Source organism: Somniosus microcephalus, chromosome 1 (genome assembly GCF_052327205.1).
Source record: "Somniosus microcephalus isolate GS21.2 chromosome 1, FLI_Smic_1.0, whole genome shotgun sequence".
NCBI classification, from domain to species: domain Eukaryota; kingdom Metazoa; phylum Chordata; class Chondrichthyes; order Squaliformes; family Somniosidae; genus Somniosus; species Somniosus microcephalus.
This window is the reverse complement of record NC_140987.1, coordinates 192,016,439-192,031,628: the sequence shown is the minus strand read 5'-3', so window position 1 is coordinate 192,031,628 and position 15,190 is coordinate 192,016,439. Positions and strand designations below refer to the sequence as shown.

Genomic DNA, 15,190 nt, shown 5'->3' with positions numbered 1-15,190 from the left:
TCTTAACTTCGGGCCTCAAATCCTCCTTGATGCTGTTTTCGCTGAACCTTCTTTCAAAACAACAATGTCCTATTGAAAGCAATGCTAAACTTGTACCGAACCTTTGTTAGACCACACTTGTAGAGTACCGCGTACAATTCTGGTCGCCATATTATAAAAAGGATAAAGAGGCACTGGAGAGGTGCAAAAACAATTTACCAGGATGATACCAGAAATGCAAGGGTATACCTATCAGGAAAGGATGAACAGGCTGGGTTTCTTTTTTCTTGAAAAGAGAAGGCTGAGTGGTGACCTAATAGAGGTCTTTAAACTTATTAAAGGATAAGAGTAGATACAGAGAGAATGTTTCCACTTGTGGGGAAGAGCAAAACTAGAGGCCATCAATATAAGATAGTCACCAAGAAATCAAATAGAGAATTCATAGAAACTTCTTTACCCAAAGAGTGGTGAGAATATGGAACTCGCTAGCACAGGGAGTAGTGGAAGCGAATAATATAGATACATTTAAGGGGAGGCTGGATAAGCAGATGAGGGACAAGGGAATAGCGGATTATGCTGATAGATTTAGATGAGGAAAGACGGGAGGAGGCTTGAGTGGAGCATAAACGCCGGCATGGACTGGTTGGGCCGAATGGCCTGTTTCTGTGCTGTATATCCTATGTAATCTTATGTAAAAACTGCATACAATGTTCACAATGTGATCTCAGCAGTGATTTGTTAGGTTAAAATAACTTATTTGACTTGTAGTCAAAGATAATTCTTTGCATTTGATCAGTTTTGTTCATTACAGCACCACACGAGTATAACTGTTGAATTAAGGTAGCGTGGAGTACAGCTGCAAGGGTCAAATACAGGACATATCTATGTGACCTGCTAGGTTAAGTGACACACATATGACTGGTATAACTGTCAGGTTAAAATGATTTGGAATAAAGCTGCTGCTAGATTAACATGTACAAGTAAATGAAAGGTGAAACTTTCTACTGCTTCGCATGCAGTGAGTGAACTATCAGAAAATCCTAGGTGCTTTGACATTAATGGTTGGAAAATTAAGGGTAATGCACCTACAATTTTGTGATAAGTCACTTGCTCTGCGCGAGGCACTGCTGTTGGTAAATGGCTTTAGAAAATTCTCCTCACAGAATTTAGTTAGTACAGTTGCCGGGTTAAAGTGATACAAAATAAAGCTGGCATGGCAAGGTAATAACAAGATATAGTTTCTTTAGTGGTCAGGTTAAAGTGAAATATCACCCATCTGGTATAACTGCTAGGTAATGGCAATACTGTGGATAACTTTTCATTCATTTGTTCTTGGGATGTGGGTGACACTGACAAAACAGTAATGATTGCTCAACACTAGTTGCCCTGAGGGCAGACTTGATTAGGATGGCAGCTTCACTTTTCTGAAGGACATTAATGAACCAGTTGGGCTTTTTTAAAACAACAATTTAGCAGCTTTCGTTGTCATTTTCTCATACCAACTCACAAATTCAATTTCATAACTTGTCATGGTAGGATTTGAATTCATAACTTTTGGGTTGCTAATCCAATACCATAAGTAGGCTACTGTAACTACTAAATAGTTGTCAGGTTAAGGTGACACAAGGTACGGCTGATGTAGCTACAGAGTGTGTGAATTTATTTCATTTTTTTTGTTTCGCTATGTCTTTAATTTCTCTCATTATGCCTCTTATTGGCTCATGTTTCTGCCATTTAACCATCTCGTGTTTTCCATTTAAGCACTTTATAGGCCATTCTAATTTTTCGCCTGTACGTGTGTTTCTACCGTCACCCGCCGCGCCACCCCTTGTCCTGTCCTCTCCCTTTTTAAATGCTGTTCACATGTAATATCTTCCACTTCTCACAAAGAGTTTGCACACTCAAAATGTGAACTTGTTTGTTCTCGCCACAGATGCTGCTGTGTGTTTCCAGCATTTTCTGTTTTTGTTTTAGACTTTCAGCATTTGTAGTATTTTGCTTTCTGTTCATCAGTAATTGTCAGTTGATTCAAACCACTTAATGTCATATCCTAATTAAGATGAATTTGAAAACTGGTAGATCATAAAAACTTGTTTTTAAAGTTTTTTCAACTGTTCTTTATCAGTAGGTCTTAAAAATTGTGATAAATCAAAAAGAGTTGATTTTCTTATATGAAGTATATGATATTTGTACAATTTCTTATGTGAACTGAAGTTGAACACATAGTTTGTATCTGTCCATTATATTATTAGTTTGTCATTTTAATTTGTACCATTTTTATTATTCCCTCTTTATGTTTAATCATATGCTGCCCGACAAAGTACTTGTAAGTAAGTTTGTTTGAACCCCATACAAGAAAAACAACATTAAAAATTTTATGAAATTGTAATGGGTTTTAAGAAGGAACTAGAGAGGTTCTTGTCCATATATAGGGTTAAGGGTTATTAGAAAAGCATCAAGGGAATACTGTGGATAGGTGGGCTAGATGGACCAAAGGTTTTCTCCTCCCTAAAACTGTTACCAGGTTACTATGATTTTTAAACACATAAGGAGTAATTTTCTGAATTTGTGCTCCAAATGATTAGCATTGTCCGCTGAGAGTGCACATCAAGCATTCCAATGGTGCTCGAATTTCCGATATCCACTTCTGACAGCCGAAGTTTCCTACTGAGGGGGCGATCTTGCCAGCCCTGGGGAGGCGGGTATGGAGGCAGGACTGCCGGGAAAATGGCAGATTTTGGGGGCTGTGCCACCTTCCCAGGAGGCGGGTAGCCGTCCCACGCCGGGTCCCGTCTCCTTGGAGGCGGGAAGAGATTAAAGCTTATTAACTGTCCATTAACAGGTGATTAACAGGCAGAAAATAGGATTATCCCCTTTTTGCCCTCACAAGTGCGGGCTTCCCGAAGGCTCCAAAACACGCCAGCGAGGCAAGGCGAGTACTGGGTCTGCGGGGGTCGGGGGGGGGGTGCAAAAGTGTGTTGCGAAGGTAAGTGATGGGTGCAAGAGTGCAGAGGTGAGTATCTGAGGTAAGTGCAAAGTGTTTTTAAAAGTGTACTTACCTTTGTTTCTTTCTGTAGGCTTCAGTCGGATTGTATGTGGAGAGTCTCGGACCTCCGCGTTGGGATTGACAAGTGGCCATTGCATTCACAGATCCAACAACCATCTCAATTCTGTTAAAGAAAGAAGTTTGATGGGGTCCTGTATGCAAGACCCCATCAAAATGCAGAGAATGTCACTGTTTGACAGCTTCACAGAGCTGTCAAAACAATGACAAATCATCTGTCAAAAATATTACGTTGACAAGCTCTGCTGGGCGGGCTTAACAAGGTCAATCAAGGGAAAATAGCGTGGGTTGGCCACAAATCGATGGAGACAGGACATTGACCCGACAAGCAGCAGTACCGCCTCCAACACGCCCCCAGTCACAAAATAGCCCTGAGAGTACAAAGTTGGAAAATTGCCCCCAAAATTAAATATATATTAATATAAATTATACTACAAAAAGTAAGTTTTACCCAATTAAAGTTGCTGAAATAACCTGTTGACATATAGAAAATCATAACATGGTTTCATCGCAGTACACATTTGACCAATCAAGATTGAAGGATATGAATCGTGATCTGACATATTGGCCGTGACTTCTCCTACCTCGGCGGGTCCAGTGCGGCCGGGGTCGGTGGCGGGTCCCGACCTCGCTGCTGGCTCTAGCCCGCTGTCCAAAGTGATTTTACGTTGATTGGGCCACCCAGCGCGTTTGCCAACCAATTGAAGGAAGCGGGTCTGATGAGGGAGTCACAGAACACAGGGAGGTTCTCTTCCCTTCCAATTGGCGGAAGAGACCTCCCCATGAGATCACTGAGTCATCTGCACATTGCACAGGAGGACACAAGCAGGGATGTGGTCAGATTTCCAGCATCTGCAGTATTTTGCAATTATATATGTGGTCAGGAGGACCAGGCTGCAGTGGTGCAAACCTTTCAATGGTCTCAGTAGATCACGAAACGTTACTGCAAAGCCACACTCAACCTCATCCTGCTGTGCCACTCATCACATCCCCATCATTCTGCTTTCCCTACCCTACTCCTGCACATTATTACTCACACCAACTTTCCTTGCACCTCCACCCATCCCTCTATATCTGCATTTTCACTTCCCCATCTCACTAGCCACCCCTCACACTCACCCTCATCCTAGTCCAATCATACCAACTAACAACACACAAGGGTAGGCACTTGAGTGTTTTAGCCAATGTTCATGTAAAGTTTCTGTTAATGTGCTGTCAAACATTGAAATCTTTATTTTCAATACTTTGCATTCTCGGACAGATCTGTGTGCACTTTTGGAAGTGGCTTAGTGAGTTGCAGTGAATGGTGAGACAAAACGGTACTCCCCGCAATGGTGGTGAGTGTGAAAGGAATGACTTGGGCATTGTAGGGATGCTTTATGGTGTTGGTGTGGGGTGGTGCTAACCTGGCACATCATGTGGCAGCTAGGGTGTACTGCCTCAAGTGAAGTAAATCTGGCTATGGCCTTCCGGGCTGCAATGTGGTCGAGTGCTGATGCCCTGTGTCCTGTGCAGCAGCAGTTGATTGCGGAGAAGGTTGGTGTTGTTGTTGGTGCTGCTGGTGTGCCTGGTGCTGCTGGTGTTGGGGCTGGTCATGGTGGGATTCTGAGGACCAAGGTGAGATAGTTTCAAGGGCACCGACGCTGATGTAATAGATGGCAGGTAAACTTGAGATGACAGAAGCGATCTGTCAATGGTGAGAGAGGTTGTTCCAATGAAGTGACACTAGATAGAGGCCTAGAAATTCGGTTGTTTGCGCCAGCGGTTAGCGCCTAAAGAGACCGAGAATTGGGGCGTGACCTAATGTTGGGGCGGGCGCAATGAAGATAATGACAACTCCCATATTGACTATACATTTAACGCCTGCGCTAAGTGTTTGCGCGCGCCCGCGAGCGCAAGCACATAATGACGTCATTTCATGGTGCAATGCCTTTTAGGGGCGCCTGAGCGGATATTGGGTGGCGCCCGGAGCCTTAACGCCTAGCGCTATTAGTGACAGTTCGAAGGAGCGTTAGCAGGCCCTTCTCGGAGTCGGGGGGGGGGCGCTATTTAAAGGGGACAGCTCTAGTATAGAAGCTTCAGCCACTTGGCCTGTTCATTGCGATCGTTGGTGGAGAGAGTTGGGGAGCTACTGTGGAGCAGAGTTTTTGGATTTTAGCATTAGAGTACTTGGGACCCTCAAACCTGTCCGGAGCAGTTGGAGCACTAGACCTAGCAGCCTTTTGACCAACTGGCATCGGAATGGGAGATGCTTTGGAGGGCGGCGGGCTCCTGGCCGAACACTATGAAGGGGCAGAAAGGCGGCGGGAGAGAGGGCCGGGATTGGCCAGAAGGAGGAGGGGCAATGGAGGTTGCCCAATCCGAGGGTATGCTGCGAGGGTCTTTAGGGGTCATACCTTGACATGTCGGAGGAGCAGTGTGTGCAAAGGCTCCGAATCGGGATGGACGTTGTTACTGAGCTTGTGCCACCTGCTTACTGAGGATCTGCAGCCGCGTCAACGGTGCATGACCTCTCTGTCGGTGGCTGCTAAACTGACTGTTGGCCTCAATTTTTATGGCAACGGATCCTTTCAGTGAGCCATTGGGGACATCGCGAATATCTCTCAGGTTGCAGTCCACTGCTGCATCCGGCAAGTTACAGCTGCCCTTTATAGGCGAAGGCGTCAATTCATCACCTTCCCTCTGACCCTGGAGAAGCAGGCGGAGGAGGAGGAGGAGGAGGAGCATGCGAACGAGGAGGAGGAGGATCAGGAGGAGGAAGATGGAAGGGCTCCTGAAAGTGGAAGGGCCATCCGTCACTGGCTCATGAGGAGTCGTCTCGAGGCCCCTCTGGCGGAATGATGAGTGTCTTAACTGCTGCGCACTTTGGATGCTTGAAAGCATCTGAAGGCCAGCATCACTGTAATTATTCACGTACACCATAGCACATTTAAACTTCTCTTTATTGTCACAAAAGTCTTTCATTACAGCAAAACAACGTCATGTCAACAGAAACCATAACTAACAAAATAACAGTAAACTCTTCGGCAAAGCCGCCAAACTGAACAAACTATTTCCAACAATTCCAACAGGTGAGGGTCTCCTTGATTTTGGCCAAAGAAACGTCTCAGGACCTCCCTCTACTGCTGGCCCCTTGATGGAGAACGACTTCTCTTTCGCGCTCGGCCCCTTCCCTCCCTGCTGCTCCTACGTAATTGAACCCCTGTGGCGGGGTGAAGGCTGGGGGACGCCTGCTGACTGTCTGGAAGCGCAGAAGCCCCTGAGGGACGGGCTGGCCGACCTCTGGGCTTGGAGGGTGCGGATGCAGGATGCTTGATCTGAGCATGGCTGGAAGCAGTGTGCACTGCAGGTGGTGGCAGCTGCACTGCAGACGTGCCAGCGCTGGCATGTGGAATGGTCACCTGCCGAGAGAGGACACCTGCACCATTGTCGGATGACACACTGGCTCTCTGAGGGGACCGGCTCGGCTCATCCACCACAATCGCATGCTCCACTGATTCCTGGCCTTGTATGGGACTGGAAGGGCCTGGGGTGATCCTAGCTGATGCAGATAGGGTGGCTGCAGTGAGAGTTCGCGTTGCCTCAATCTGGGTGTGGACGAGGCCGGCAAGTGACTGCGTGGCAGCAGTGAGGACCTGTGAGCCAGGTGCCAGTGCTCCGGAGAAGCCCTGGACAGTTCTTTCCATTGCTTCGGACAAGGCCGGTGCTGACCACTCCACTGCCTCAGACAAGCCCTGGACAGTTCTTTCCATTGCTTCGGACAAGGCCGGTGCTGACCACTCCACTGCCTCGGACAAGCCCTGGACAGACCTTTCCAGGGATTGTCCAAAGCCCTGAACAGTCCTTTCCATAGCGGCCTCGAAGCCCTGGACAGTCCTCTCCATTGTTGGTCCAAAGCCCTCGACAGACCTCTCCATTGTTGCCCCGAAGCCCTGGAGAGTCCTGTCCATTGTTGCCCCGAAGCCCTGGAAACTCCTCTCCATTGTTGCCCCGAAGTCCAACACACTCTTTGCCAGTGTATCTATTGACTGAGGCATCCTCCCCACTGCAGCCATCAGCTCAGTGTGCCTGAGCCGGGCCTGGGTGCTCATTTCAGCCAGGCGACGCACCTCCTCTGCACTCGGTGCAGCAGTCATCACTACCTGCCTTGCCCTCCGGGGAGACGGTGGCCGAACTTGCCTACCCCCCTTGCGTTGCTGCATGCCGCTTGGTCCGGCAACTGCCTGATCATCAGAGCCCCCCCCGCTCCCCTCCAGGGAACTACTATCCCCAGTCTGTACATGTGTATGCTCCTCTAAGATTGGAGCAGATGGTCCGGTTTCCTCCTGATCCTCACCTCCGGAGGCACTGGCACTGGCAGCTTCAGGGCGTGGAGCCCCAGTTGGTGATGCATCATCTGAAAGCAGGGAGGTGGAAGAGTGGCTTTAGCAAAAGGACAGGTTGGCGGAAAGGCATGGCAGATTGTGGCACACTGAGGAAGCATGCTGGCGGGGGGACCAAGTGGAAGGAGACAGTTGCAAAAGGTGAGAACCTTACCATCGCTGTCGAGAATGGGGTCGGCAGCTGCAGTGGTAACAGGACCAGACAGACGTCCTCCAAGAATCTGGTGCACTCTCTCCTCGAGATCCGTGAGAGTGACCACTTGTGGAGGTCCGCCACCGGTTCGACGCTGCTCCTTTCGCATCGTCGCCAGCTTGGACTGCAGGGGAAAGAAGGGGAAGTTCTGTAACATGATGCCTTGAGAGATCATCTCATGCCCCCCATGGTGCAAGAGCCCTTACATGATGCCTTGAGAGATCATCTCATGCCCCCCATGGTGCAAGAGCCCTTACATGTGGCCTTGAGAGAAATGTCCAAGTGTGTGCCCAGAAAGGGCCATGGGTGCTTGCTGACAGATGGCCATTGGGGCATCATAGCAACAGGGTCCTCGAAGTTAGGTGCAGATGGAGGGAATCAGAAGTTTGCATAACCAACACTCACCCTAACGACCCGAGTGAGGCGTTGAATTTCTTCCTGCACTGAACAGGGGTCCTGGTCGCCAAGCTGTTGGAGTTGACCCTCTGAGAAACCTCCCTCCAAGATCGCCGGTAAGCCTTTTGATTCGGCCTCTTGCCATTGTCAGGATACAGAACATCTCGACGGCGCTCAACTGCAGACACCAAGTGGTCCAGAGCCTCAGTGCTGAAGCGCTCTGCTCTCTGTCTCACCTTCTCCATCCTCACCAAGTTTCTTGCGCCAGAGAAGGGCGAGCGCCGATTCTGAGGCCTACCGGGCGTTGAGTGTAGCAGTTCAGGTTGACTGACCCACCCCTTTAAGAGCCGGCCGGCGCCTGGAAGTCTCGTGGTTTCCGGTAATTGAGATCACCTGCGCTGCGCCCGTCCGCGACAATATTGGGTAGCGCCTGAACTTTTGCGCCTTAGGAGCCCCGTGCAACGTCTGAGTTAGCACCTCAATCCCCTTTGGGGGCGATGCAACCCAATATCTCGCCAGGCAGCGATAAGTTTCATCTGGCTATAAACTTTGCGCAGCGCCAGTTCTAATGCCTCAAGCGGGGCTATACCCAATTTCTAGGCCAGAGAGTTTACTCCAAACACTTGCAACCTGCATAAAGCTCGATCTGTCTTCCAAATGCAGGAAGCAACAGCTTCTGAGCTTGGAAAGTGAACAGCTGTGAGATGGAAGCTTTTATAGCACAATTGCAGCTATCAAGTAGAGATGATTTCATGGTAACACAACTCCCGACCTGCTTACCTGACGTGATCTCCGAGCAGCGTAGACCCTGTGGGCGACCTTGTAAAATTTAAAGGTGAGCTCAAAATACAGTTTAAGTGACTGTTAACAAGGTCATAATGACCTAAAACACCAACAGGAAATGCTGGAAACACTCAGCAGATCAGGCAGCATCCGTGGAGGGAGAAACAGATTTAACGTTTCAGGCTTGTGACCCTTTGTCAGATTTCCAGCATCCGCAGTATTTTGCTATTGTCATAATGACCTAAATTGCCTCCCCCGCTGCTGCGTGTCGGGTCTGTTCAGCGTTGACAGACCCAACATCTGGGAAAGTCGTGCGGTGGCGGGTTGACAGCAGGTTCCCGACCCACTGTCAAAAAAACATTTTTTCCTACCTGACCCGCCACCAAATGCGCCCGCTGGCCCCCCGAAAAATGCCCCCCATTCTGACTGATTAAAAATACAAGTGGAACTTTCAACTTTGGCGGGGCGTAAAACAGGTTATATCGGTTCAATTGGCCGTTATACACCTCACCCAATTTTCCTTTCTATTGAAGTCAAAGGAAAGTAAAATTGGGCAGGGTGCATAACAGGAAGCTGATCTCGTGTTGCCCATTTTACACCGACGCCAACCTTGAAAGTTCTGGTGCAAGTGCATTTACTGTGTCAAAGCATCACTTTGAAAGCTGGTTCTGCACTCCCAGCTTGTCGGTACTAGGTAAACGAGGCCTGGCCCTCAAAATGACTCAGATCTCTTGGCAAGGACTTTGGGAAGGCTGTATGAGTGCTGCTCCCGCCACCTGCCCAAAGTCCGCCCAAACTCAGAATTATCCCATTTATTTGCAGCCGGCATGATATCATCATGGCATAACGGAGTTGCAGACCGGCAGATTTATACACCTTCCTTCTGATCAGAAAAAAATGGAACTGTTGTTGTCAAATAAAACACATCAGACTCAGTTGCTATGTCACCATAAAAATGCTTGATAATTTATTCATTGCTTTTCCCATCACCCCATACCAATTTACAAACCGCTACAGTAGGCATATGCAACTTCACATTGGTAATATGAAGGCATGCATTACAACTAAAAAGCAGAAGACCACGCAATAACCATTTAGTACAACAGTTATATACATGAAGAAATTGGATAAGGCTCAAAAACGGGCAGGGCACCGCCCAGTGCTATTTGCCTGTGCATACAAAATTCGTGCTGCCTGCTCATTTACATGATTGCAGTGCTGATCTCAGCGCTAAACACGCTGCTGATTAGCTGAGCACTCAATGGGGAGACCAATATTGGGTGCAGTCTAATGGCCAACAAAATTTGGCCTAGGCTCTCTCCAAAACTTTAAGGGAGGTGCATTGTTGCAGAACCACCTCATTGTCAGGTGAAAAGAAGCCATGGCTCAATACCTAGAGAAAGGCTGAGACGTTTCTCACTGGAGGCCTTGGTCCTGGGGGTCCAACGTCAATGGGATGTCCTTTACCTGCATGGGAGCAAGAGGCCTTCAAAGGTAATCAGCAGAAAGATCTGGGAGGAGATAGCGCAATCCGTCACAGCGACGAGTGTTGTACCCAGGACCTGGATCCAGTGCCGCGAAAAGTTTAATGACCTCACATGGCTGGTCAAGGTGAGTGAAGGCTTCAGCAAATGCCATATCTCACCATCTGCACCACAGGCCTCACACACTGCTCACTGCACCACAGCCCCCATCACTCATCTACCAACAATCTCTACCTATCACCACTCATACCTCACAATCATAGCTTCAATTCACCCTCACACACTTACCACTGCTGCAACACTCACACCAACATCTCACACCTTGCACACACTGCCAGCTATTCAACCATGACAGGCACATCACCTAAACACATTGCACTACACTCACTGACACACTTCCCTTTCTCTTGCAGGTCAAGGTGGCGCACAACTGGCACGAGCAACAGCAGACGGGAGGCGGCCATGCAAGGATTGAGAACCTAACCGACCTGGAGGAATCAGTGCTTCAAATAATTGGAGGGGCTGTGGTGAACAGAAAAGTTGAAAGCATTGCTGGTGATGATGGTATGATCATACTTAATCCTTCTTCTCACATCCCACTTACCCCTCATCCCACAATCTCTTCTCACTTACAAGCTGCTGATGGTGTATGCATGGATATCTTGCTCTCCCCCGCTCCCGTCACCAAAACTCAACCCTTGCGCCTTTCTGCTTTCAGATACCGATGACCTGCCAGCAGCCCAGCCTGTCCCTGGACATGAGGAAGACACTGATGGAGTAGAAGAAGAGACACCGGCACTGCATATGACACTTGCAGACACCAGCTCAGAAAATGACACTGCGTGGACTTTAGAGGGTAGTATAGAGGCAGGATCTGCACGTGGTGAGTCAGCAGGCACGAGTGGGCTGCAACCAGGTCAGGGGGAAAGGGTAGCTCATGTGCCAGCTCCCCGGAGGAGGAGTTCGTGCACGAGTTCTGCTCCACAAGACTCAGATGATGACCTCGATGGGACGGCCTTCAGAAAAAGGGTGATGGGCAGGTACACGGAAATGCTAGGTGCAATGGCAAGCCTGCCAGAGAACCTCCTGTCAGTGTCAAGGAGCATGGAGGAGTCCAGCATTAACATTGCACGGGGCTTTGCGCAGAGCTTGGAACCCATAATTTCCAGGAGAGACCTTGTGGACCCAAATATGCTGGCGGGTGTGATGGGCGATCTTGCAACTTTCATTGCAGCACAGGTGGAAGCGACCCAATGTCTCACTGCTGCCGTGGAAACTCAGACTGCTGCCATCGTCGCTGGGTTTATGAGTATCGAAAGGGGCTTGCAAAGCGTCACAGCAGGCCAGCAATCTGTCCTTGAACAGATTACGAGGACTGCTGAGGCACCACCCCGGGACAGTGGAAGTGGATCCATGGAGCAAGAACCTACTGTCCTCTCAGAATGACAGCATTCCTACTTCTGCCACTGCCACTCGACTAGTGCCCTTGCTGCTGCCTGTCAGCCAGCCTGCCAGCCCAGGCTGCTGCCGCCCATGCCGAGATTGTGCAGTCTACAGCCGGGCCTTTTAGGTCCAGAGCTGCTCGAGGTTGTCTTGCAAGGCCATCTGCAGTCTCCAACACTGAAAGTCAGCAGCCTTCCACCAGACTTGCTGCAGCCGCTGGGGGAGCACTTCGTAGGAGCACTAGAGTAGGAAAAAGCACACGAAAGACAGACACTAAGGGTGATTAGTTGACTTTGTTCTTTTGATTTGAATTTGCTAAATTTATGAATTTTGTTTGGAATGTGTGTTTTGTGGTGGCTCTCATTTCAGCTTTGTGCCCAGGAGGATGCTGTGATGTTCCGTGACAGAGGGATGGTATGATAGGGATCTGGGGTTTCATTCACTGGAATCGGCGTCTGACGAGGTGCTCATGGACAGCCATCCGAAACGGGGATTTGCTGCCTGCCTCCTCCTGCCCTTCTCCTGAGGTGGTCCCAGAAGCCCAGGTGGCAAGGGCTGCGTCCTCATGATGGCCAAGTTGTGGAGGATGCAGCAGACCACCAGGAAATGGGACACCCACTCCGGCGAGTACTGGAGGGCTCCTCCCAAGCGGTGAAGGCAGCGGAACCATTGCTTGAGCACCCCAATGGTTTGCTCGATGATGTTCCTCGTGGCAGCATGGCTGTCATTATATGAGTGCAGGCCACGAGTGGTGGGGTTGCGGAGGGGAATCATCAGCCAGGTGCATAGCGGCTAGCCCTTATCTCCGAGCAGCTACCCTCAGGTTTGACGCGATAGCTGGAAGATTGCTGAGACACCAGACCGGCGCAGGATGAAGGCATCATGACTGCTGCCAGGGTACCGGGCATTCACCATCATGATGCGCTGGGCCTGCTCGCACAACTATACATTAAGTGAGTGGCAGCCTTTGCGGTTACTGAACATCTCTTGATTGGTATACGGTGCCCGCAAAGCCACGTGAGTTCTGCGACCACCTCCTTGGTGATGCGGAGCCTCCTAATACACTGCTCCTGGCTTAAATGCAGGTAGGAGAAGTGCTCTCGGAAGATCCTAGGTGGGTGAGGCCTCCTGCTGAGAGTCCTCCTGCCCTTCCACCTCTGCGAGCATCTTATCCTCTTCTTCGCTGCATCTGTTCCATCTCCCTATCATTCTCGTGTGCAAGGAGCACTACAAGTAGAGCCCCCATGACTGTGAGCAAGTGGTGTGAGCAGAAGCCTTTAAATGAAAAGCAAGGCATTCTCCACTTGCAGCAACACTCCCTGTGACCTCAGCAACTTTAAACAACTTTAGAAAGCTCCAAACAGTTGCATAAACTTAGACAGAGGCAGCAAAACTGAAATAGCAAGTCAGCTGCAAGTTGTTGATGACCCCATTAAATAGCGCTGCTGGGGGCTCCTTCCTGCTTCTGAACACTTGGTCAGCTGGTCGTGATTAGGAGAGGGCGTTAAAAGAAGCAGCGACGTCGAAAATGGCAGATTGTGCGCCAAATAGGCGGCCGCTGTGGGACCTGCCGGAATCGGGCGGAAGCGAGTCGGCTGCCATTTTTTCATCAAAATGGGCCTTAACGGCCGGGGCTAAACCCTTGAATTTCTAAGCCCAAGAGTTCGAAAGTTTATTTGTCAAAAATGGGTAACATTGATTCATTGGCCCAGAAATTCCAGAACGGGGCTTGCAGCGCGTGCAAGCCCCGTATTTGCACTTACCCCGTGCTCGTGCCGATCAGCTTCTGGGACGCCTGAACTTGCAGAAATAGAAAGCACATTCCCGGGCAGCGTATGACGTCACGCCGCCCAGGAGTGCAGCCAGCGCGAAGCCAGGAGCGTGCAGTGTAAGTGAGACACGCCCCTTGAGGTCTCAGTTTCACTGGACACGCCCCCAATGTTTCTGTCAAGCTGCTAAGGATTTTTACATGCAAAGCAGCAGTTTAAATAGGTTTTTGGAAGTTTTTTGAAGATTTTGGTAACTTTTATAAACTTTTTAAAATTTTTACATTATTTTGAGTAATCTGAAGTAGTTTTAAAGAGAATTAAAGCAATTTAAAGACTTTTAAAAGCCCTAAAAGAATTTTTTAAATTCCATTTATTTATTTAGCAATGTCGTCGTCATACGTGTCTTCACACTATTCCCTTTGGGGAACTGTATGAAGTGGTGGAAGGATTTATGGCCATGATTAATGCTCATTCCGTGACCGTAACCATCTTTGAACCAGCCATTAGGGCGGTTAGTCCTATGGTGGGAGGGTTTTACGGGCTCCCACAAGCTATACAAGGAGGGGGGGCCACCCACACCCACGGACGCAAATATCCCACTGGATGTCAACCCAGAATTTAGAGCCGGAGCTCCGACTCCACTTGCCGGGACTGTCTGGAGCGGGGTTCGAAACCCTACCCTGATCTGGCCCAGCGGCGGGGATCCTACCGCTATGACAAAGGCCCAATCCAATTAGCAACGTGAAATGGCAGCATAGGGCTCCAGTCACGGGGAGGGAAAAGGCGCAGGAAACGTATGGGTGTCACCTTTTGTGCGGAGTGGGCCTTTTGCGTAGCAGTAAGCATCCCCGCCGCTGGGCCAGAAGGAGTAGGGTTTTGAACCCCACTCCAGACAGTCCCGGCAAGTGGAGTCGGAGTTCCAACTTTAAATTCTGGGTGGACATCCAGCGGGATACTTGCGTCCGTGGGTGTTGGTGGCCCCCCCCCCCCCTCAGATGGGTTGTGGGAGCCCGTAAAACCCTCCCGCCATAGGACTAACCACCCTAATGGCTGGTTCAAAGATGGTTACGGTCACGGAATGAGCGTTAATCACGGCCATAAATCCTTCCACCACTTCATACAGTTCCCCAAAGGGAACAGTGTGAGGATACGTACGATGATGACCTCTTGCGCAATGCACCTCCTTGGGCCCTCAGTCGCAGATGCGAGGGGGCAAGTCGTGCAATTGTTAAATTTTTTATTTTATTGACATGTAAAATGTTGGCCCAGTAATTCCCTTCCAAATGCGCTAGTACGGTCAGGGTACTTACGCATCTGGCCGGATGAAATGCCGGTTTTCAGCATTCACAGTGCATGTGGGGAAAACCGGCATTTCCTGTCCTCTGAACGAAGGGGTTCAGAGGCAGAACGCGTGTGACTGCACAGGCAGCGCGTGCGCAGTATAATTCGCCGCTTTCATTAATGCTTTCAGTGAGGTCCAGTCATTACAACTTACACATGAAAAAAGCATGGGTACAGTTGCTCCACAGGCTGCGGAGGAAGATATTTCTTATCGTGGAGCTTCTGAAAGTATGTATGTCTGTATATATTCCTTTGCGTGTTATGTATATATTCCTTTATTTATGTGTATGAATGTATTATTTAATTATGACTTTCAGAGAAAGTAACTTATTGGAAAATCATAATTAAAAACATAC

The 15,190-nt window shown here is 49.1% G+C and overlaps 2 protein-coding genes across 9 annotated transcripts in view; both read right to left on the bottom strand.

Moving 5' to 3' along the window:
* Positions 1-15,190, bottom strand: part of arb2a (ARB2 cotranscriptional regulator A) — an 846,111-nt gene that overhangs the window by 36,489 nt on the left and 794,432 nt on the right. The gene's annotated exons all lie outside the window — the stretch shown is intronic.
* Positions 5,757-9,360, bottom strand: LOC147124531 (uncharacterized). The gene is made up of 2 exons (XM_085988801.1): positions 7,580-9,360; positions 5,757-7,439 (listed from the first exon to the last, which is right to left on the bottom strand). Exons 1-2 carry the CDS (start codon positions 7,791-7,793, stop codon positions 6,163-6,165), a joined length of 1,491 nt encoding a protein of 496 aa, XP_085844927.1. The 5' UTR covers positions 7,794-9,360; the 3' UTR covers positions 5,757-6,162.

Coding starts and splice junctions, on each gene's coding strand:
- LOC147124531 (XM_085988801.1), bottom strand. CDS start 7,793: ATGATCTCTCAAGGCATCATGTTACAGAACTTCCCCTTCTTTCCCCTG. Junction 7,440..7,579: donor CCCCATTCTCGACAGCGATG/GTAAGGTTCTCA, acceptor CCCTGCTTTCAG/ATGATGCATCACCAACTGGG.